General features: G+C 43.8%; 1 protein-coding gene and 1 long non-coding RNA gene across 2 annotated transcripts in view; both read left to right on the forward strand.

Annotated features, from left to right (window-relative positions):
- LOC125483142 overlaps nucleotides 1-5800 on the forward strand; it is a 39235-nt gene extending 33435 nt beyond the window's left edge. Inside the window, exon 3 of the long non-coding RNA XR_007262110.1 lies at nucleotides 5641-5800. This is a non-coding gene — a long non-coding RNA (uncharacterized LOC125483142). The remainder of the gene's footprint in view (nucleotides 1-5640) is intronic.
- A 12022-nt stretch (nucleotides 5801-17822) lies between these two features.
- LOC109937309 (cold-inducible RNA-binding protein B-like) lies at nucleotides 17823-19525 on the forward strand. Its single transcript, XM_020535916.2, has one exon. It carries the CDS (start codon nucleotides 18112-18114, stop codon nucleotides 18586-18588), a length of 477 nt encoding a protein of 158 aa, XP_020391505.2. The 5' UTR covers nucleotides 17823-18111; the 3' UTR covers nucleotides 18589-19525.
- The last annotated feature ends 5838 nt before the right edge of the window (nucleotides 19526-25363 follow it).

Genomic DNA, 25363 nt, shown 5'->3' on the forward strand with positions numbered 1-25363 from the left:
GGTGGGAGGAGGGGATAGGTGGGAGGAAGAACAGGTTAGGGAGGCAGGGACGAGTTGGACTGGTTTTGGGATGCGGTGGGGGGAGGGGAGATTTTGAAACTTGTGAAATCCACATTGATACCATTGGGCTGCAGGGTTCCCAAGCGGAATATGAGTTGCTGTTCCTGCAACCTTCGGGTGGCATCGTTGTGGCACTGCAGGAGGCCCAGGATGGACATGTCGTCTGAGGAATGGGAGGGGGAGTTGAAATGGTTCGCGACTGGGAGGTGCAGTTGTTTGTTGCGAACCGAGCGTAGGTGTTCTGCAAAGCGGTCCCCGAGTCTCCGCTTGGTTTCCCCGATGTAGAGGAAGCCACACCGGGTACAGCGGATGCAGTATACCACATTGGCAGTTGTGCAGGTGAACATCTGCTTGATGTGGAAAGTCTTCTTGGGGCCTGGGATGGGGGTGAGGGAGGAGGTATGGGGGCAGGTGTAGCACTTCCTGCGGTTGCAGGGAAAAGTGCCGGGTGTGGTGGAGCTGGAGGGGAGTGTGGAGCGGACAAGGGAGTCACGGAGAGAGTTGTCCCTCCGGAAAGCAGATAAAGGTGGGGAGGGAAAGATGTCTTTGGTGGTGGGGTCGGATTGCAGATGGCGGAAGTGTCGGAGGATGATGCGTTGGATCCGGAGGTTGGTGGGGTGGTACGTGAGGACGAGGGGGATTCTTTTTTGGTTTTTATTGCGTGGATGGGGTGTGAGGGATGAGGTGCGGGAGATGTGGGAGACACGGTTGAGGGCGTTCTCGACCACCGAGGAGGGGAAGTTACGGTCCTTGAAAAACGAGGACAACTGAGATGTACGGGAGTGGAATGCCTCATCCTGGGAGCAGATGCGGCGGAGGCGAAGGAATTGGGAATAGGGGATAGCATTTTTGCAGGAAGGTGGGTGGGAGGAGGAGTATTCTAGGTAGCTGTGGGAGTCGGTGGGCTTGAAATGAATATCGGTTTCGAGGTGGTTGCCCGATATGGAGACATTATCTATCTGTGTCCAGAACTTCCGGGATCTGTGTGTTGCAAAAGATGTGCGCAATTTTTCTATCATTGTCCCAGAGTTTGATGAATGGACCCTATGCATGTCCAACCACTTTAAGTGGATGTCTACAATGACTAAAAACATTGAGCCCATGAAAGAACCTGCATAGTTGACATGCAACCAAGTCCAAGGTTTACCTCGCTATTCCCACAGATGTGGGGGAGCTATTGCTGGTAACTTTTGTCCTTGTTGACACTCTGGGCACTGCCCCACTGATGCAGCTATGTGTGCGGTCAAGCCTGGCCATCAGACATAATGTCTCACCAACATCTTAATTTTGGAGAACGCTGGATGGCCCTGGTGGAGTTCAGCCAGTATTTGAAAGTGACCTTTGCTCAGGGCAATCACTCTCGCTCCCCATAACAATATAGCGTTCTCTAACGTGAGTTGATCTCTCCAGTCCAAAAATGTTTTAATTCTGGTTGTGACAGCCTTTTGGTTTCCCCATTAATACCAGTTGTTTCAGTGTGGAAAGGGCTGGATATTTCTGTATGCAAAGTCTAATATTGTTAGCTCTGACTGGGATCATGTCCAGAAGATTTAATATCATTATAAACTCTTCTACTGGGGGTACCACCAGTGTCTGCTAAAGGGAGATGGCTCAATGTATCCACTCGCTACTCAGCTTCCCGGACAGTGTTCTAACTTATAATTATAAATACTTTTTAATTATAAATCATAAATATTAGACCCCACCACTGAATTTGACCTGAAGCTATGGACGGCACTGCCTTGTCTTCTTTAAGCAGATCAAGTAAGGGTTTGTGGTCAGAGATAGTAGGAACTGCAGATGCTGGAGAATCCGAGACAACAAGGTGCAGGGCTGGATGAACACAGCAGGCCAAGCAGCATCATAGGAGCAGAGAGGCTGACGTTTCGGGCCTAGACCCTTCATCAGAAAAGGGGGAGGGGAAGGGGGTTTTGAAATAAATAGGGAGAGAGTGGGAGGCGGATAGAAGAGGGATAGAGGAGAGGATAGGTGGAGAGGAAACAAACAGGTCGAAGAGGCGGGGATGGGGCCAGGAAAGGTGAGTGTAGGTAGGGAGTTTGTGATTTTCACAAATTTTGTCCGTAAACATATTGGTGGAATTTCCTGACTCAAAATATGATCACTAATCCTTCTTTTTCTATCTGGGTGTTTTTACGCTCTGCATTAGCCAAAGTCCTGAATGCATAATCTATCGGGCATTCCTCTTCATTAGGCCACCTATGAGCCAATACCACCCGAATGCCATACTGAGAGACATTGCACATGAATACCAGATCTTTCTTGGGATCACAGTGTATCAACACCTTAGAGGATGATAGCTGTTTCTTTACTTCATTGAAAGCTGGGGCTTGTCTATGAGACCATTTCCAAGGCTGACCCTTTTTTAGGAGTTGATGCAAAGGTGCCAGGAATAAGGCCAGGTTACGTATGAACTTTCCATGATAATTTACCAGCCCAAAAAATGACCTAAGCTCCTATACAGATGTTGGAGTCAGGCTGCTTTTGATTGCCTTCTCTTTATCTTCCAACGAGTGATCCTGAAGAAGGGTAATACTCGAAACGTTGACTGTGCCTTTCCTCCAGATGCTGCCTGGCCTGCTGTGTTCTTCCGGCCTCCCATTTGTCTCCCTTGGATTTTAGACTCTGCAGTTTTTTTGTCTCTAAATAGATCACTTAGAGGGCCTGGAACACACAATTTTCTCTTCTTAGGCATATACCTGCCTTGGAAAATCGCTTTAGGACTATATCCAAGTTGTCTAAGTGTTCCTTATTAGTTTTCCCTGTTATTAAGAAATCATCTAGGTAAATGGCAACCTGTGGTAGACGTTGCAAAATGTTCTCCATGGTCTGCTGAAAAATTGAGTAGGGTGAATGTACCCCAAATAGGAGTCTCGTATATTGGTACAAGCCCTTTTGGATATTAATTGTAGCATACTTCTGGGAACTCTGGTCTAAACGCAATTGTAAGTAAGCGTGGCTCATGTCAAACTTTGTGAAGTGCAGACCTCCTGCCAGCTTTGCATATAAATTCTCAGTCCAAGGGATTGGATATTTATCCAGCATGAAAAATAGTTTACCAGTCCAGATGAATTGCTCGCAACCAATTTCATCCCATTAAGCTTGGGCCCGAGACTTTTACTACAATCACAGGTAACTGAACCAGCTGCCTTTCAAAAGAAATCTAAACCGAATTTATACTCTGAATCTGCATAGGTTCCCGGTATATGTTCTCAGCCTAGCATCTTGTGCAAATTTGAGAGCTGGAATTCAGAGTGAGCTTTAATGAAAACTGGTTCTGCAATCACTGATACAGACATGCCAGTATCGACCTCCATGCGAACCAGGTGACCATTTAACCAGATGTTCATATTGACTGGTTCTGATTTGGATGTTGCTAAGCAATTTAAATGTTCCAATTCAGTTGTAGTTAGGCGTTCCAGGGTGTGCACTTTCCTGAATACCAGCCCATGAGTTCTTTTACTCAATTCAGGCTAAGTGGTATTCTTTCACTGTCTGAAGTCTGCATACTAGCATCAACTACAGTAGCTTGCCTGCCGGATCCTGGGGAAAAGTTTAATGGTTTGAGAGATAGTAGGGACTGCAGATGCTGGAGAATCTGAGATAACAAGGTGTAGAGCTGGATGAACACAGCAGGCCAAGCAGCATCAGAGGAGCAGAAAGGCTGACGTTTCGGGCCTAGACCCCTCTTCAGAAAATGAGAGTTCAGGATATATCCTTAGTGGGGCTATGCAATTGCCTTCACTCAAGTGGTGTACCTCAAGCTCAGTCAGCTTGGCAAGGGTGTCCAATTATATCAGCATACCCTGTAACTCATGGGCTGCACTGGCTGCATTTCCTAACGACAAAGCCAGTTATAATGTCTGTTTGAAGTCCAGTTGGGCTTCAGCTAGTGGGCACTTTTGCATGGTTACATCTTTAATCCCACATACCAAACGGTTTCTCAGCATCTCATTAAGGGTTAAATCAAAGTCACATGCCTCTGCCAGTCTTAACCCCGTCAAAAATGCTGACATGGATTCCTCTGGTTCTCGAACTGCTGAATAAAACTGATAGTGTCTCAAAATTTGAGAACACTTGGGGACATAATATTCCTTAACTAAATCCCTCAACTCTTGAAAGGTTTTGGTATCTGGTGCCTCAGGAAATGTTGGGCTCCAAATAACTGAAAAACCGCAGGTGCACAAGCTGTCAGCAGTGTGTACTATCTACAAGATGCACTGCTAAAATTCACCAAAGATCCTTAGACAGCACCTTCCAAATGCACAACCATTTCCATCCAGAAGGACAAGGGCAGCAGTTACATGCGAACACCACCACCTGCAAGTACCCCTTGAAGTCACTCACCACCCTGACTTGGAAGTATATCTCCATTCCTTCACTGTCGCTGAGTCAAAATCCTGGAATTCCCTCCCTAAAGGTTTTGTGGGTCAACCCACAGCACATGGACTGCAGCAGTTCAAGATAGCAACTCACCACCACCTTCTCAAGGGCAACTAGGGACAGACAATAAATGCTGGTCAGTCTGTGATAGAGTTAGGGTCAGGGTCATCCACGTCCCATGAGTGAATTGAAAAAACCCATTAACAACAGTTAACTTGCAGACTTTGTTTAAATTTTAAACCAGGCAGGGTGACTTTCATTTGTCAGGGCATTGCCTTCAGGAATGAACAAGAAAGTGGTTGTCATGTATTTCTTCAGTTTTAACAGATGCAATGCGAGTACATATTCTTCCTGTAAACAATGAACAAGATTCTATGTATTAAAAATGTAGCTTCTGGTTCACACAATACATTTTCAATTTAACAAGTCTGCAGAGAGGTGGCTCTTCATGTTGAAAAGAGTGAGGAGAGAAGCAGAGCTTCATTTTAAAAAGAGTGAGGAGAGAGCTGGTGCTCTACTTATAAAATGTGAGAGAGGAGGTGTTTTATTCGTAAAAGAACAAGGAGAGAGGTGAAGGTTCATATTGAAAAGAGAGAGGAGAGGTGGAGCTTCATATTGAAAAGAGAAGAGAGGTGGAGCTACATATTGAAAAGTGAGAGAGATGGAGCTTCATATTGAAAAGCAAGACAGATGGAGCTACGTATTGAAAAGTGAGAGAGATGGAGTTACATATTGAAAAGTGAGAGAGATGGAGCTTCATATTGAAAAGCGAGAGAGATGGAGCTTCATATTGAAAAGCGCAAGAGATGGAGCTACATATTGAAAAGTGAGAGAGATGGAGCTACATATTGAAAAGCGAGAGAGGTGGAGCTTCATATTGAAAAGTGAGGGAGGTGGTGCTTCATAATGAAAAGAGAGAGGAGAGGTGGAGCTTTATTTGAAAATGATGTGGAGGTGCCAGTGTTGGACTGGGTTTAACAAGGTCAAAAATCACACAACACCAGGTTATAGTCCAACAGGTTTATTTGAAAACACTAGCTTTCAGAGTGTTGCTCCTTCCTCAGGTGTAGTGAGAGAGGAGGTATCAAGACACAGAATTTATAAGCAAAAGATCCAAGGATCATACAATTGATGCAAATGTATTGAATAAACCAATGTAATCTATCTTATATGATGCAGGAAAGGAAGACCCGGGACATGGCAAAACCATGCAGATGCTATGACAACGAATGAATGGACTCCACACAACAATCACGAGACAGGGGTGTTCCCTCCCAATGGGGGAACACTTCAGCAGTCAAGGGAATTCGGCCTCAGATCTTGGGGTAAATGTCCTCCAAGGCAGACTTTGGGATTTACAACAATGCAGAGTCGCTGAGCAGAGGCTGATAGCCAAGTTCGGTACCAGTGAGAACGGCCTTAACTGTGATCTTGGGTTGATGTCGCACTACAGGTGACCCCACCACATTAGGAACAAAAACAGAAGTTGCTGGAAAAGCTCAGCAGGTCTGGCAGCATCTGTGAAGAAAAAGTCAGAGTTAACGTTTCGAGTCCGGTGACTCTTCCTCCTGGAAGGGTCCTTCTCAGGAACCCTTGTTCTTGATTTACAGCATCCGCAGTCCTTTTGGTTTTTATTTCGTATTTACCCCACCACATTATACACTCACAAACACTCACACAGACTGTCTCTCACACACACACTCACACAGACCCTGTCTGTCACACACATATACTCCCTCACACTCACACAATCTCTGTCAAACACACACAAACACTCTCTCTCTCACAACACACACTCTCTCACACATACACTCTCTCACACACTCTCGCACACTCACTCTCACTCTCTGTCACACACACACTTTCTCTCACACACTCTCCCTCTCTCACACACAGTCTATCTCTCACACACTCGCTCTCTCATACACACACACACTCTCTGTCTCTCACACACACACTCTCTGTCTCAATCTCTCTCTCTCGTGCACACTTTCTCTTACCACCTGCCGGCCTCCTCCCCTCCCTCAACCTCTTCATCTCCAAATGCCATCGCGACATCAATCGCCTTCATCTCACCACTCCCTCACCTACTCCAACCTCTCCCCATCAGAACACACAGCCCTCCGCTCCAACCCCAACATCACCATTAAACCCACTGATAAAGGGGGGGAGGGGCGCGGTGGTAGTACGGCACACTAACCTCTACATTACCTGGCAGGGTAATGAAACGTCTGCAGAACAACGAACCAGCTCGGTGAGCCAACCAACCACAACACCCACAATCCGAGCTACAAATCTACTCCAAAACCTTAGGAACCTCTACATCACTGAGGCCGGACGCCAACTCTCCAACACCTCCTCCTACCCTCCCGTCAATTATGACACCACTCTTGATCATCAAACCATTATCTCCCAGACCATCAATAACCTCATCACCTCAAGAGATCTTTCATCCATAGCCTCCAACCTGATAGTTCCCAACCCCGCACCGCCCGTTTCTATCTCCTACCCAAAATTCATAAACCTAACTGCCCCGGTTGACCCATTGTCTCTGCCTACTTCTGCCCCATTGAACTCATCTCCTCCTACCTCGACTCCGCTCTTTCCTCTCTCTCCAGGAACTCCCCACCTATGTTTGGGACACAACCCACGCCCTCCATCTTCTCCAAGACTTTAAATTTCCCAGCCCCCAACACTTCATCTTCACTACAGACATTCAGTCTCTCTACACCTATATCCCACATGAGGAGGGCCTAAAACCCTCCATTCCTCTCCCGCAGGCCCAAGCAGTCCCGCTACACCGTCATTCTCATCCGCTTGAAGAACGAGTCCTCACCCTCAACAATTTTTCCTTTGACTCCTCCCACTTCCTACAAATTAAGGGGGTGGCTTTGCTCACCCACATAGGTCCGATTTATGCCTGCTTGTTCATAGGATACGTGAAACAGTCCTCTTCCACAGCTACACTAGCACCATCCCTCACCTCTTCCTCCGATACGTTGGTGACTGTATCGCTGCTACCTCGTGCTCCCGTGAGGAGCTTGAACAGTTCATCCACTTCACCAACACCTTTCACCCCAACCTCAAATTCACCGAGACCATCTCTGACACCTCCCTCCCTTCCTGAACCTCTCTGTCTCCATCTCCGCCAATCGACTTAGCACCAACATCCATTTTAAACCCACTGACTCCCAGAGCTACCTGGACTACACCTCCTCTCACCTATTCTCTTGCAAAAATGCGATCCCATACTCCCAATTCCTCTGCCTCCACCGCATCTGCTCATGGGATGAAGCGTTCCACTCCTGGAAATCCCAGATGTCCTCCTACTTCAAGGACCATAATTTCCCCCCTCCCCTGATTCAGAATACCCTCAACCGCATCTCCTGCATTTTCCGCACTTCTCCATGAACAAGGATAGAGACCCCCGGTCCTCACATACCACCCCACCAATCTCCAAATCCAACACATCATCCTCTGCCATTTCCACCACCTGCAATCTGACCCCGCCACCAAAAAGGTATTTCCTTCCGTACCCCTATCAGCTTTCCATACAGATTGCTCACTCCACAACTCCCTCGTCAGCTCCACACTTCCCACCAGCCTTCCCACCACACGCAGCACCTTTCCCCACAACTGTAGGAAGTACTCCACCTTCCCCAACAGCTCCCCCCACCTCCATCTAAGGCCCCAAACAATCACTCCATATCCAGCAGAGAACAAAAAACAAAGAAAATTACCGCACAGAAACAGGCCCTTCAGCCCTCCAAGCCTGCGCCAATCCAGATCCTCTATCTAAACCTGTCGCCTATCTTACAAGGATCTGTATCCCTCTCCTCCCTGCCCATTCATGTATCTGTCTAGATACATCTTAAATGACACTATCGTGCCCGCCTCTACCACCTCCGCTGGCAACGCGTTCCAGGCACCCACCACCCTCCGTGTAAAGAACTTTCCACGCATATCTTCCTTAAACTTTTCCCCTCTCACCTTGAAATCGTGACCCCTAGTAATTGAGTCCCCCACTCTGGGAAAAAGCTTCTTGCTATCCACCCTGTCCATACCTCTCATGATTTTGTAGACCTCAATCAGGTCCCCCCTCAAGCTCCGTCTTTCTAATGTAAATAATCCTAATCTACTCAACTTCTCTTCATAGCTAGCACCCTCCATACCAGGCAACATCCTGGTGAACCTCCTCTGCACCCTCTCCAAAGCATCCACATCCTTTTGGTAATGTGGCGACCAGAACTGTACGCAGTATTCCAAATGTGGTCGAACCAAAGTCCTATACAACTGTAACATGACCTGCCAACTCTTGTACTCAATACCCCGTTCGATGAATGAAAGCATGCCGTATGCCTTCTTGACCACTCTATCGACCTGCATTGCCACCCTCAGGGTACAATGGACTTGAACACCCAGATCTCTCTGCATCAATTTTCCCCAGGGCTTTTCCATTTACCGTATAGTTCGCTCTTGAATTGGATCTTCCAAAATGCATCACCTTGCATTTGCCTGGATTGAACTCCATCTGCCATTTCTCCACCCAACTCTTCAATCTATCTATATTCTGCTGCATTCTCCGACAGTCCCCTTTCACTATGTATGTCATCTAACCTGGTCTATTGCATCCATTACTCCCAATGTGGTCTCCTCTATATCGGGAAGACCAAGCACAGACTCTGGGACCGATTCATGGAGCATCTGCACTTGGCACTGTGGGATCATGTTTCAAATAATGACCAAAATTGGTGAGTGGCATAAATAGCCTCTTTATTGAGCATTCACAGTAGCACAGTTCGAGGCAGCAATGGAATCCTGAAGTACAGTTCTTACAGTAGCCTCTTTATAAACAGTTCTTACATATATCAAAATTCTATCACTATGGTGTTACACAGTTTTATCTATTGTACACAGAATTTTGTGTAACATCTGTCCTGGGGAAGCAGGAGATTGTTGAAACATTTGCTAATTGCTGACTGCTACTTGGATAGAGTGTCTGTCCAGTCTGCTTGCATAATTGAAAGGTGTTAGTACTTTTATCTTTTAAGTTAGTAAGTGTTAGTAAAAATACTAGACCTTTATGATCTAAATAAGTTAGAAATTATACATCCACTAAATAAAAGTATAAAGGATATTAAACTGATTACCGCAGAGATTTTGTTTACTATTTGCCTGTGTGAGTTTCATTCATTCAAGCAATTTCACAGAAGTGTTGTTTCATAGTAACTTTCTTAAAGGGGACAGAGGCCCTATTCAATATGTATTTAACAGGTACACGCTAGTAGAGGAAACTTATTTGATGTTCTGCAACCTATTCAAGTCCCAAGAGACAGTTGCTAAGGGGCAGATGAATATTACAATCTTTCCCTAGTTTTGATGGGTCGTGGAGACACTATCGCGGTGAGGGTATTGTCTCTGAATAGGTTAGTAATCTGTGATATTTATTCAAAGGTAGCTTTTGATGTAATTAGGTCTGATAAGGGTTGAAGATGTGAAGAAGCAGTAAAGGGTTTGGAAAGAATGCAATAGTAAAATGCACTGCAAAAATTAAGATTTTATGAAAGAATGAATGAAAACACATTATAGTAAAGAGCTAGTTAGTAAAGGGTTATGAATGAATGAATGGGAATGCTGTATTAGTAAATGTAGCGAGCTAGTAAAGAGTTATGAGGGAATGAATAGGAATGTGGTCTTCATGAATATAGCCAGCTGGTGAGTGAGTTAGTAAAGAGACCTATAATACAATATCTCACAGTACACTACAATCGATAACACCTCCCGATTGTCAGCCATTTAAACTCCCCTTCCCTCTCTCTTGGTGACTTGTCCATCCTGGGCCTCCTCCACTGTCAAGATGAGGCCACACGTGAACTCGAGGAGCAACATCTGATGTTCTGCCTTGGGAGCTCACAGCCCAGTGGCCTCAACATAGAGCTTCAAAATCTCCCCAAGCCTAGCCTCATCCCATGTCCAGCCCTCTCTCTCATCCCTGCCTCCTTGACCTGATACAACCTGTCCATCTTCATTCTCACCTATCCACTGCACCCATCCCACTGACCAGTCTCTACAACCCCTTACCTGCATCCATCTATCACCATCCCACTTACCTTCCCCCAGCCTGACAACCCCTCCCTCTATTTATTTCTGAGCTCCCTTTCCCCTCCCCAGTCCTGATGAAGGGTCCAGACCCAAAATGTCAACTTTCCTGCTCCTCTGATGCTGCCTGACCTGCTGTGCTCCTTCAACTCCACGTGTAATCAACTTTGACTCCAGCATCTGCAGTCCTTCCTCTCTCCTATGGGGGATAAAGAGATGGCTTATGAATTGAACAGATATTTTGTGTCAGTCATCACTAGAGAGAATACAAGTAACATCCCTGAAATTGCTGTAAATCAGGAATTGAAAGGGATGGAGGAATTCAAGAAAATTACAATTACCAGAGAAATAGCACTGAGTAAACTTGTTGGAACTTCAAGTTGATGAGTCACCAGGTCTTGATGGATTTTATCCTGGGGTCTTAGAAGAAGTAGCTGTTGAGATTATTGATGCATTGGTTTAAATTTTACAAAAATCGTTCACTCAGGGATGGTTCATTTAGATTGGACAATAACTAATGTAATTCCTTTATTCAAATAGGGAGGGAGGCAGAAAGCAAAAAACTACAGGACAGTTATCTTAACATCTGTCATAAGGAAAATGTTAGAAATTAATATCAAAGAAATGATATAACAGGGCATGGAATAAGTTAAGCATCACTTTGTGACTGGTCATTCAAGTTTTACTAATTTATTGGAGTTCTTTGAAGAAGTAACTTGGGCAGTGGACAAAGGGAACCAGTGTATGTGTTTAGATTTTAAGAAGACATTTGATAAGGTGCCACTTCAAAGGTTATTGTAGAAAAAAGCTGACAGTGTTGGAGGAAATATATTGCCACTGATAGCAGATTAGCTGACCAATGGGAAGCAGAGAATAGAATTTTTTTTTCACAGGCTAACAGGACACCATGAGTGGTCTGCCACAGGGGTCGGAGCTGGATCCTCAACTTGGCTTGTGTTGTCGAACAATGAAACCCAGGTGTTAAGGTACATGATTCTTTGAAAGTTGTGTCACAGGTCAACTGGGTGATTAAAAAGGCATTTAGCACGTTTGCCTTTATTGCTGAAACTATTGAATATAGGAGCTGGGACATTATGTTGACGTTGTACAGCACATTGGTGAGGCCACTTTTGGAGTACTGTGTGCAGTTCTGGTCACTTGCTATAGGAAGGGGTCAGAAAAGATTTATGAGGATGTTGCCAGGACTAGACAGTTTTGAGTTATAAGGAGAGGCTGGAAAGGCTGGGACTATTTTCACTAGAGCTTGGGAGGTTGAAATGTGACTTTATAGAGGTTTATAAAATCATGAGGGTCATAGATAAGGTAAATATCAAAAGTATTTTCCCTAGGATGGGGGAGATCAAAACTCAGGGCCATATTTTTAAGGTGAGGAGAAAGCTTTAAAAAAGACCTGAGGAACAGCTTTTTTCACAGAGGATAATTTGTACGTGGTATAAACTGCCAGAGGAAGTGGTAAATGCAAGTATAGTTACAACATTTAAAAGATATTTGGACAGGTATATAAATAGTAAAGATTTAGAGCAATTATGGGCCAAAAGCAGGCAAGTGGGACTAGTTTAGTTTGGGAAACTTGTTCGGTGTGGACAAGTTGAACCAAAGAATCTGTTTCCATGCTCTATGACTCAATTACTTTTTAAAATTTATATAAATAATTTGAATGAAGGGACTGAAGGTATGGTAGCTAAATTTTCTGATGACACAAAGATAGGTTTGAAAATGAGTTGTAAAGAGGACATAACAACTACAAAGAGAAATAGTGGGTAAAGTGAGTGGGCAAAGATCTGGAAAATGGAATATAATGTGGAAAATTGTGAAATTGTTATTTTAGTGTAACAAGTAACAAATAATTATCTAACTAGTGGGAGGTTGCAGAACTCTGAGATACAGAGATGTGAGTATCTTCATGCAGGAATCGCAGAAGGTTAGTTTGCAAGTACACCAAGTAATCAGGAAAGTTGATAGAATATTTTGTTTTATTGCAAGGGGAATTGAACACAAGAGTTGAGCGATTATGCTTCAGTTATACAGGGCATTGGTGAGACTGCATCTGGAGTACTGTCTACAGTATGGAAGGACGTTAATCCGTTGGAAGCAGTTCAGAACTAAACTAATATCTGGAATGAATGCATTGTGTTATTAAGAAAGGCTAGCCAGGCTAGGCCTTTATCACCTGAAGTTTAGAAGAGTCAGAGCTGACTTAATTGAAGTATATAATATCCTGAGGGGACTTGACAGGATATATATGGAAAGGAGTTTCCTCTTGTCGAAGAATCTAGAACTACGGCATCATAGTTTAAAAACAAGGGGTTGTCTGTTTTAGAACAGTGATGAGGATTCTTTTGCAGGCAGAGAATTGAGCATCTTTGGAATTCCCTTCCTCAAAAAGCAGTGTGCGCAGAATCTTTAAATATTTTTAATGCAGAGGTGGACAGATTCTGGATTATCAAGGAGATGAAAGATTAGCAGGGGTACACGGGAATGTAGATTTGAGGTTAAAATCCGATCAGGCATGATCTCATTGAATGGTCGAGCAGCCTTAAATAGCTACAGAGATAGTAGGAACTGCCAATGCTGGAGAATCTGACATAACACGGTGTAGAACTGGATGAACACAGCAGGCCATGCAGCATCAGAGGAGCAGGAAAGTTGACCCAACCCAAAATGCCAACTTTCCTGCTCCTCTGATGCTGCCCGGCCTGCTGTGTTTCTCCAGCTCCACACTATTATCCCTGGCTCCAGCATCTGCAGTTCTTACTATTTCTGAGCAGCATGAAACAGCTGTGTAATATAATTCCAAAATTCCCTGGATTCAGGAAAGGTTTCAGTGGATTGTAAAAATTCAAATGCAACATCCTTATTCCTGAAGGGGGGGGAGGCAGAAAGTAGGAAACTGGAAACCAGTTAGTTTGACATCTGTCATTGGAAATTTGTTGAAATCCATCATTAAAAACATAGTGACAGAATATGTGGAAAGTCAATGCAGTCCAATCGAATTCTGTACAAGTAACAGAAAGCTAGTATGCAGGTACTTCAGGTATAAAGGAGGGCAAATGACATTTTGACACTTATTGCAAAAGGAATGGAGTATGAAAGTGAGGAAGTGCTATTGCAATTGTACAAGTGATTGATGAGACTGTATCTGGATACTGCACACAGTTTTGATAGTTGTACATGAGGAAGAAGTGTAACTGAATTTGAAGCAGTTCAGAGACGATTCACTAGTTTAATTAAAGAGATGAAGATCTTATCTTAAGAAGAAAAATTGGGCAGTTGAGGCCTATACTTACTAGATTTTAGAAAGGCGAGAGGAGATCTAATTGAGGTATGCAAGATGCTAAAGGGAATTGACAAAGCAGACATAATGTGGATGTTTTCCCTTGTGGGGCAGTGTAGAATGTAAGGTCACTGTTTTGGGCCATGGGATGGCAGATTGAAAACAGAGATAAGGGGGAATTTATCTCTCTCAAAAATAATTCACGACCACAGAATGCAGTGGATGCTAGGACACTACATAAATTTAAGGATGATGTAAAGAAATTCTTAATTAATGACAGGTTAAACTGCTATGGGGAGTGGACAGGAAAATGGAGTTCAGCGTTAAGATTAGATCAGCCATGATTGTATTAAATGACAGCGCTGGCTCCAGGGGCTTAATTGCCAGCTCCTGCTCCTAGTCCTTGTGTGTTTTTTTTTGGTCTTGAATTGTCACTCTTCAAACGTCCAGATGATTGCAAAATGAAAAACTTTGACAAAACGGGTTTTTTTTTTGGTGATAGATAAGTCAGTCAAAATAACATTATTGAATCAAATTAATATCATTTTGTGATTTCTGACAGACAGAAATACTTGTCTTGAAGTACTTCCACTTTAATTGAGTACCTTTTCTTGTGTACATCTCTTGCAAGACCTCTCCTGGCCACCCTCCCTGGGTATCCTGAGACCCATCTCAGTGCCATGCGGTGTCACATGCACACTCTCGAGCTTTCTCACCAACAGCATCGCAACACGCTGGCTCAGAGTTGCACCACTCTGCAGTTCCACTTCATCCTCCAGCTCATTCATCGTGCTAACAAGAAACTTTTTCTTTTGCTTTCAGGCATCAAAGCCCATGAGATGCAACAAACTCAAAGATACCCATGGCCTCTGGAACCTTCCTCTTCCCCCCGCCACCATCCCTGACTCCATCCCCTCTCCCAACCCCACCTTCTGTCAGGTATTCACCATTCCTCCTCACCTTCCGCTCTCCAATGCTGAATGTTCTGTACTCAGCAAAGGCCTCAGCTTTATTCCTCGGTGTCCCCACCTTAACGAATTTCAGGCACGACATGACGTCGAACTCTTTTTCCGTCATCTTCACCTCCATGCCCATTTCTTTGGGAAAGAGTCCTCTCCCCGTCCCACAGACCCCTTTGCCCAGTTCCAACACTTGCCCTCCACCTGGATCCCTCCCTCTGGCCTTTTACCTGCATTCAATCTGTTCATTGAGAACTGTCGACGTGATACCAGTCGCTTCAATTTCTGTGCCCCCTCCCCAAATCCAACCTATCTCCTTCTGAACTGATTGCACTCCATGCACTTAGATCTAACCCTGACTTTGTTTTTAAGCCTACCAATAAGAGTGGCACTGTTGTAGTCTGGCACACCGACCTCTACATTGCAGAGGCTGAGCACCAGCTCTTAGATACCTCCTCCTATCTTCCCCTGGACCATGACTCCACCATGATGTATCAGGCTACTGTATCTACTACGGTAACCGATCTCATTCCATCTGGTGACCTCCCCCCTGCCCACTGCTTCCAAGCTGACAGTCCCCCAGCCCCGCACAGCTCACTTCTACATCCTTCCAAAAATCCACAAACAGGACTGTCCAGGCAGACCCACTGTTTCAGCCTGCTCCTGCCCCACAGAACTCATCTCTTCCTACCTTGACTCAGTCTTCTCTCCCCTGGTCCAAACCCTGCCCATGTACATCCGTGATTCCTCTGACGTCAGTTTCAAAACTTCCAGTTTGCAGGTTCTAGCCACCTCCTCTTTACCATGGATGTGCAATCCCTTTACACATCCATTCCCCACCAAGAAGGTGTTAGGGCTCCCGCTTCTTCCTGGAAGAAAGACGTGAGCCATCCCTACACACCACCACCCTCCTCCGCTTGGCTGAGCTTGTCCTCACCCTCAACAACTTCTCTTTTAACTCCACACATTTTCTTCAGGTAAGAGGAGTGGTCATGAGCACCCACATGGGCCCCAGTTATGCTGTCTCTTCATGGGATACATGGAACATTCCTTGTTCCAGTCCTATTCCAGCCCCACCCACAACTCTTTCTCCGATATATGGACGATATCAATTGGGCTTGCTTCCCTCTCTCGTCTTGGAATTGGAAAGTTCAATTTCGCTTCCAATTTCCACCCTGCCCTTACTTTCACCTGGTCTATCCCTGACTCCTCCCTTCCCTTCCTTAACATTTCTGGGGATAGACTGGCCACTAATATCCACTATAAACCCACTGACTCCCACAGCTACCTGAACTATACATCCTCACACCCTGTAAAGACTCCATCCCATTCTCTCAATTCCTCAGTCCCCGTCACATATGTTCAGATGAGGCCAACTTCGACAAGGGAGCCTCTGAAATGTCCACCTTCTTCCTCAACCAAAGATTCTCCAGCACCGTTGTCAACAGGGCCCTCAACCAGGTCTGACCCATCTCCCGCACTTCTGCTCTCACTCCTTCTCTTCCCTCCCACAACAGCAATAGGGTTCCCATTTTTCGTACCCACCATCCCACCAGCATCCACATCCAGAAGATCATCAGATGCCATTTCCGTCACCTCCAGCGAGATGCCACCACCAGACACATATTCCCCTCCCCACCTTTGTCTGCCTTCAGAGGGGACCGTTCCCTCTGGGACACCCCGGTCTACACTTTCTTCACCCCCAACACCACCCCACAGCCCCTGTAATCGGTGAAGGTGCAACACCTGCCCATTTACTTCCTCCCTTTCCAGTATCCAAAGGGCCCAAACACACCTTCCAGGTGAAGCAACACTTCACCTGCACTTCCCAAAACCTAGTCTAATGCATTCGCTGCTCACAATGTGGTCTTCTCTACATTGGGGAAACGAAGCATAGACTGGGTGACCACTTTGCAAAACATCTACATTCTGCTCGCAAAAAAGACCCTGAGGTACCTATTGCCTGCTACTTTAACACACCACCCTGTTCCCTGGCCAACATCTATCACAGGCTTGCTGCAGTGTTCCGGAGAAGCTCAACACAAGCTGGAAGAACAACACCTCATTTTCCACTTGGGGACCCTGCAGCCCTCCGAACTCAATATCGAGTTCAATAATTTTAGGGCCTAAACTCTGTCATGTCCTAGCCCCCTACCCCAAACACCAGGCCTTGTTATCACATAGTCTGCCATTACTCACCGCCTGTTGTTCGTCATTAATAGTCCCCATTAACAACTATTCACCAATCCAGCCTGATCGTTATCAACTCCTTAGTCTGTCCATCTGTTCTTCTTTCTCAGCTCTGTCCTATCGTTTACTCCCTACCCCATCACCCTCCCTATTTCCTGCATATAAATTGAAGTTTTCCCAGGAAGGATCACTGGACCCGAAATGTTAACTCTGATTTTTTCTTCACAGATGCTGCCAGACCTGCTGAGCTTTTCTGGCAACTTCTGTTTTTGACCCTCCCACCTTGCAGTTTTTTGTAAAAGTGCTCATCCGAAACTGTTGCTAGTACCCAGTCCATTCATACATCATCAGCTCTGCTTGCTGGCCTACATTGGTTCCAGTTTGACCTTGGGAGATTTTACTCTGTTAAAGGTATTCTGTAAATGGAAATTGCTGCACCTGAGGTTGAACAGGTGGTGAAGGTAAAAAGTAACACACACCAACTGGATTGGGAACACAAACAAAGTTGCTGGAAAAGCTCAGCAGGTCTGGCAGCATCTGTGAAGGAAAATACAGAGTTAACGTTTCGGGTTTGGTGACCCTTCTTCAGAACTGGATTGACTGTCCAGAATGTATGTTCAATAAATGTAAATCTGTTCGATATCCTGTGTCTATCAAACATCCGTTCAAATCGCTTGATTTATCCCACCTCTTAATTTAGTGCACTGGGATCCTTTCAGCAATTTGTTGTTTACCTGAAATAAAACAAAGACCTGCGGATGTTGGAGATCTGAAACAGAAAGGAAAAACAGAATTGATGAAGTATCACCAAATTCACAAACGTTAACTCCGCTTTTATTTTGCGCCAGCAATTATGGTTTGTGGCCTTTTCCCTCCATTGGTCACTGGTTTAATTTATTCTCTGGCAGCCGCTCTTTGAGAATGAGCCAAGCCCCCAAACTGAAAGGGGGTGGGGGAGACGGCCATGTTGTCATGCAGCTATTAAAGTGAGGCAATTTCCGCTCTCTGCTTCCTCTTTGTCTGTTTGTGCGGACTGACTGACCGACCGGCGCCATTCTCTGCTCCTGCACTTTCAGCTTCGAGTGCGCACCAACCCTTACTACCACTATGTCTGAGGAAGGACAGTTGTTCGTCGGCGGCCTGAACTTCGACACGGACGAGCAGTCCCTGGAAGAGGTTTTCTCCAAGTACGGTCAGATCTCGGAGGTGAAAGTGATTAAGAACAGGGACACCATGACTTCCCGCGGCTTCGGCTTCGTCACTTTCGAGAACCCGGACGACGCCAGGGACGCGCTGCAGGCGATGAACGGAAAATCCATCGACGGCCGGCAGATCCGGGTGGGTCACGCCGAGAAGAAGTCGGGAGAAGGCCGCGGTTACGGTGGGGGCCGAGGCGGCTACAGTAACCGAAGGAGAGGCGGCGGCGGCGGTTACTGGGATTCCACCAGGAGCGGCGGCTACAGCAGCGGAGGCCGCTACGATCCAGGAGAGCGGGACAACTACTCGGCCGGTTACAGGAACCAGGGGGCATACTACTACGGCGGTGGCGGTTATGGAAGCCGCTCGTACAGGGACTATGATTGATCACATCTAGAGAAGCATTTTTTTTTCAGATTCAGGATCGACGTCCCACTTTGTTCGTAAAATGGCTCTTGAAACCACAAAAAGCAGCATCTGATGAATATGATTTGCCTGTTTATGTTAAAAATGCTAGAAAACTATTTTCACCATTGTCATGATTAATCTTGTTACCTGTTGTTTAATCCGGAGTGCTGCCTCCATGTTGGCCCTTCGAACGTAATACCGTTTCGTTTTCTATTTTTGTTTAAAATTAGGACCTTTTGGTCATTTGAACGTCATGTTGGCGGTTTAGATCACCACTGAATCTCCTTTCGTCAGCTCCTTTTGGAATTTGTTGAAATCGTTTTGCTTTCTGGTGAGATTTTTCCACAATTCCATATGGTGCAAATAATGAAAGAGCGCGGAAAAGCACTTCTCCCTGTCCCCCATGTGGCCGATCGTTATACGCCATTTTATCTTTGGAATGCGGACTGCTATTCTTATTTTCATTTAATCGACCGATTTTCGTTGAATCAATTCACTTGGCGCAATTAACTCATGAGAATGGAGTATTTCTTAATCTTTTGAATGAATTTAAAATGTCTTCACGTGGAAAATTGCCATTGGCCTTCTAAGGAAGTTTTTTTGATGGGGCTGGGAAAGACCTAAGTCTGAGTGCCAGCAATGTGCCCAGTTTGAACCATTTCCCTGCCAGTGAAAAGTAATGAGTTCCCTCCACAGCAACTTATTAATGTAACATTTCAAAATTTTCTGAAAGCAAACTGATGGTCTTTTGTTTTAAAACTCATTTATGAAAACTGTATACTGATTTTTTAAAAATCGATTGTCATTTGTTGTACTTTCATCAGCTGGCATAGTCCTTTGAACAGAACATTGCCACCTGGGAGACAAATTTTTGCCAGTGGATTTATCTGAATAAAATGCAGCTTCAGGAATACTAGTGACTTGTCTTTGTTCTAAATCATTCAAATTCATTCCAAGGAGATCAATCTGAAGATGATCTTTGTCTTCTCATTTTGATTTCTTAATCTGTAAAGCTGTGGAATTTGTGATGCCTTTCAAGACAACTGCAAGGATTAAGGTAAACCACTGAACAGACTTAGTTCAAATACTGTATCTGTTTAAAACAATTTTGAATTGTGTTGACACAATTTTGATTTCTTATTATTAATATTATTGTAAAAAAAAGTTTAATAGTTATCAGAATTTCAGCCGTTCTCTTTAAAGTCCTGTGTTCTTCTAAAAGATCCTTATTCATTTATGCTGTATAGGCTTCCATTACATCATTTCAGAGACCATGTGGGAGTGAGCTTACAGTGTGGGCTAGGTATTTCACCATAGTGATGATTTCAGTTGATGTGGGAACTCACTTACATGTGTGGCTAGACACAAATGTTGAGAGCTGCCCAGCCTTCCATTTTACACCCTCTGTGAACCAGCTCATGCCTGGATCCAGATGGATTGCATTCTGTTTTTCCATTATGCTTATCATTATAGAATTTTCTCCTGTCTTACAGTTTGATTTTGCTCCAGCGAAATGCTCAACTGAGAGTGTTTGACATTATTAACCTCCATGCACCACGATTGACCTTAAAAATGTTTTTATATGCTGGAATCCTATGTTAACAAAACCAGAACTTGGAATTATATAGAATGTGTGGAACTGAAGTCATTTGGCCCAACATGTTGATGCTCCACATAAGCCTTCCATTATCTGACCCTATAAATATAACTGTTTCCAACTTTCTTTTAAGTACACTTGTGAATTTAATTGTTCAATGCATTGTCAACACAATTTGTTCCTGAAGACTTATCAGTAGCCATCTTATGACCAATTCTCTCGAACAGTTGTACAGCTTACAATTTACAACATTTCTATCTGCCTTAAGTTGTCATAATTTGAAAAAGCTGAAATAGCTCAACTTTTTTCCAGAGAGTACCTGCCAGTTTAGTCTTTTACTAATATTAATGACCTAGATACTAAATCTGTACTTGGAAAATTTTATTTTCACTTAGTTTGGATGTCCCTATTTATAAAATACAATGTGCAAGTCTGATCCATCTAAGTCTTTATATGTTTTACCTGCCTTCACTTCTGAAATTGTAGACATCCTTTAGACATGAATTTGGGTTTTGTTTTTTTCTGTAACTTCATTAACATACATTACTCTTGTAATGACCTTTTGTGTATTTATAGCCTTGTAATAATGCTCATTTATCTTGTATTTTTACCCCATTTAGATATTCATCATCTTGGCATTGTAAGCGAACTTGTTTACAGTAAGCTGGTATTTATCATCAATGAGAAGTAGGGGTGTAAATATTGCTCTAAAAAGGACACTTTTGAGCAATATAAATTTTGGTTAACCATTTGTTAACAGGTGCATGTACTAAGGGTTATAATAACTATATATTTCTTAGCTCTGTAGTTTAAACCATACTTTTTTTAAACTCACTTCTGGGACATTGCTGGCTGACGAGCAGTTTATTTCCTGTCCTTAATTGCCCTTGAGGGGGTGCTGGTGAGCTGCTGCCTTGAACCACTGCAGTCCATGTGCTGCAAGTTGACCCACAATGCCATTGGGGAGGGAGTTCCAGGATTTTGACTGTGACTGTGCAGGAATGGCAATATGTTTCCAAATCAGGTTGGTGAGTCGCTTGGAGGGGAACTTACAGCTGATGGTGTTCCCATGTATCTGCTGCTCTTGTCCTTGATGGAAGTGGGCATGGGTTTGGAAGGTGCTGAGAAAGGACCTTTTGAATTTTAGCAGTGCATCTTGCAGATAGTACACACTGCCATTACCGAGCATTGGTGGTGGGATTGGAGTTGCACTCATCCAGGCAAGTTGAATAGTATTCAGTTACACTGCTGACATGTGCTTTGTAAATGATGGACAGGCTTTGGTGAGTCAGGAGATGAGTTACTGGTTGCAGTATTCCTAGCCTCTGAGCTGCTCTTATAGCCACTGTTAATGTGGTGGATCCAGTTGAGTTTCTGGTCAGTGGTAACCCAAGAATGTTGATGGTGGGGAATTCAGTGATGGTAACACCATTAAATGTCAAGGAATAGTGACGAGATTGTCTCTTAATGGAGATGGTCATTATCCTGAATTTGTGTGGCGTGAATGTTACTTGCCATTTGTCTGGTGGGGATTTCAGTGGTGGTAATGCCAATAAATGTCAAGGAACAGTGATTAGATTGTCTGTCTTTTAATTGAAATGGCAATTGCATGGCTCAAACGTTACTTGCCACTAGCCTGGATAATATACACAATAAAAACAAACAATTTGCTGGATAAGCTCAGCAGGTCTGGTAGCATGTGAAGAAAAATCAGTTAACATTGAGTCTGGTGACCTTTCCCCAGTTCAGACTTGACATGTTAACTCTGATTTTTTTTTCTTCACAGATGCTGCTAGACCTACTGAGCTTTTCCAGCAGCTTCTCTTGTTCCTGATTTACAGCATCCACAGTTCTTTTGGTATTTATTCTGGATAATATCCAGATCTGGTTGCATTTGAACACAAAGTTTCATAGAATCCCTACAGTGTGGAAACAGGCCCTTTGGCCCAACAAGTCCACACTGAACCCCAGACCCATCACCCTATAACCCAACTAATCTATACATTCCTGAACACTATGGGCAATTTAGCATGGCCAATCCACGTAACCTGCACATCCTTGGACTGTGGAAAGAAACCAGAGCACCCAGAGGAAACCTACGCAGACACGGAGAATGTGCAAGCTCCATGCAGACTGTCACCCAAGGGTGGAATTGAATGGTGGTCCCTGGTGCTGTGAGGCAGCAGTGCTAACCACTGACACACCATGCCACCAATGGAATCCTTCAGTATTGAAGGAGTTGCAAATAGTGCTGACCATTGTGCAATCATTGGCGAACATCCCCACTTCTGACATTGTGACAAAGGGCAGGTCATTGGTGAAACAGTTGCAGATGGGACGTGGGCAATTATATATTCCACAAAGATGAAAAATAGCAATGGGTAAACCAACAGGAACAGCTGTATAACCTCATATCCTCGAACATCAAAAAAAGTCACTTTTCTGCAACATGCAAGGCACAATCAACACTTATCTGTTTAACTATTCATTATTTACACCCCTAATGAGAAGCATGGCTTATTTGCAAAGGTGCGAGTGGAATTATAATGTATTAGAGCCAAGCACAGAAAGCAACAACTGACAAAATGGCAGCCCTTCATTCCTGTTGTCCTACAGGTAAATTTTGACTCGTACTAGCACCCACTATCAAGATGCTTAGTATCTATACTATACATGGCTGACATTTCACTTTGTGGGTTTATAATAAGAATCCAAAAGTGAGTAAGATGAGTACAATAAATTCGTAATGTTTATTGGGATAAAGTGCTGTTTGATATACACTGCATGACATACGATTTGAGTACGTCCAGAATGAATTTACATTTTTCAAGGTAATGAGATGTAGGTGTTGCGGACTAGATGAGTACTTTACTGTTTGTTATTAATCATATTGGAGGAGGATCACTCACCACCATCTCTAACTGCTGCAGTCTGTAATAGGTGCTGTTTGGGAGGACCTTGGCCTCAGTGCAGGACCTTTTTTTAAATCAAGTTTTTTTTCCAATGCTTATGATGTTCCTGGTGCTATGTCTTTAACTAGAGGTTGCAGATGCTGTTGAAGGACTTTACGGAGTTGCTGCGTTGAAGTGCATTTTCATCACCGTGATGGAGGAAGCAAGTGTTCAAGAGTAATTGCTTCACATTTTGTGATAAAATTTGTTCTTTTGTTAAAAATACAATGGCAGCCTCTTTTTGAATATTAACTGATCGCAGTCAACAAATTGCAAAAGAACTAATGGCCTATCGGGCAAGGTTTCACTCTGGGATCTGACTTGTTCAGTATTACAGTCAGCTGGGATCATTACATAATAAAGAATAACCAAATACCATAATGCCCCACAACATGATTGCTGGAAGGTTTTCCAGAACCCATGTGGGCATGAATCAAACCACACTTAACAACCTTATGGTAAGGGACCATCTTGCCAATATTGACCATAATGTGAATGAGTTTGAGAGGAATAAGAGTCCAAAAACCAAGGTGAGGGGTGAGAAAAGAGTTAACTGCAGTAAGTTGGGTTGAGTTGTTTAATGGGTAAACAAAAGGCAGAGAGTAAGTATTAAAATAATTACATAGTCTGATGCAAAAAAAAGTCAAACGTCAGAAAAAAAGGCAAGGACTTTTTGTGTTGCTAACAAGTCATAGTTGACAAATGAGCTAAGGCACAGTATCAAGCTGTAAGAAAAAGCTTAATCAAATGCAAGGATAAGTGGAAATTCAGTACCCTGGGGGAGAGACTATGGGATGCAAAGAAAGTAATGAGCTGCAGAAAGGAAATAAGAGTATTGAAAAATACTAAGGAATATCAAATGACAACATTTTTTTATAAACATTGTGCAATTAATAAAAACATAGGCTAGTGAGCAAAATGGGTATTAAGAAGTGGAAGACTTGCTCAATGAGAACTCTATCTGTTTTCACAGTGGAAGAAGAGAATGAACTAACAGTGGTGTAAGAATCTTCAGGATCTGAGATATTCTGGAATAGAAACCAAGAAATAGGTGAGAAAATTGCTAATCTGTTCTTAGTAAGTATCCAGAACACACTCGTTCCAGACATGCCTACGGGTTAGAAACTTATAAATATTATTCATCTTCTTGACCAGGGACAATGACTTCAAGAAAGAAAGTGTCCAGCATTATAGTTTTTGTTGTTAAGTGCTCCATCTTAAGCCATGGGCCTGTTGGCCAGGAATGAGACCCCTTCTCTGCACTGTTGCTGCTGAAACAAAGGTTGCCACTGTTTGGCACTGTCTCATCACCACTGACGCCCTCACAACTACGAGTCCACGCAGGACAGACGCCACCAACGCTGCTGGGACCCCAAACTTGCCTCCGCAGCAGCAGCCCATGAGTTGGTGCTGGGATTGCCTCAACAATGCAGAATCTGCCAGGAACCCAAACTCACCACTGCCACAAGTCCATGCTACTGATGCCATCGCCCTGACTGAGCCCTTCACCAAGAGGTAAGTAAAATAAAATGAGAAAATTAAGATGCAAAGAGAGGGGGGATAAAAAAACAGAAAAATAGTGAACAGAGTGGATGAGCCCTGCCAATCATACAAATAATACATGACCTCTCAAAATGCATCATCTTGGGCTTTTCCAGATTAAACTGTCTGCCATTTCTCTGCCTAATCTTCCACTGATCTGTATTTTTCCATATTCTTTCATAAACTTGGACACGATCCACAACTCCACCAATATTCTTCTTGTCTGAAAACTTTTATTAATCAGACTACCTACATTTTCATCCACATCATTTATATAAATTACAAAGAAGTCCCAGTACTGATCCTTGCAGAACACCACTAGTCACAGATCTCCAGTCAGAAAAATGCTCCTCTATAACTACCTTCTGTCTTCTATGACCAAGCTAATTTTGAATCCAACTTATCAACTCGCTGTGGATCCCATGTGACTAACCTGCACTAGCTTACAATGAGAGCCCTTGTCAAATGCTTCATTAAAGTCCACGTAGACAACATCCACTGTCCTACACTCAATTATCTTTGAGTTTGTTTTTTGAGAAAATAACAATCAAGTTTGTGATGCAAGATCTCCCCGCACAAAGCCATGCTGGCTATCACTAATAAATCCATTGTTTTCCAAATGTCAGTAAATCTTGTGCCCAAAAATCTTCTCAAGTAATTTCTC

Source organism: Rhincodon typus, chromosome 5 (genome assembly GCF_021869965.1).
Source record: "Rhincodon typus isolate 14 chromosome 5, sRhiTyp1.1, whole genome shotgun sequence".
NCBI lineage: Eukaryota > Metazoa > Chordata > Chondrichthyes > Orectolobiformes > Rhincodontidae > Rhincodon > Rhincodon typus.

Coding starts and splice junctions, on each gene's coding strand:
- LOC109937309 (XM_020535916.2), top strand. CDS start 18,112: ATGTCTGAGGAAGGACAGTTGTTCGTCGGCGGCCTGAACTTCGACACG.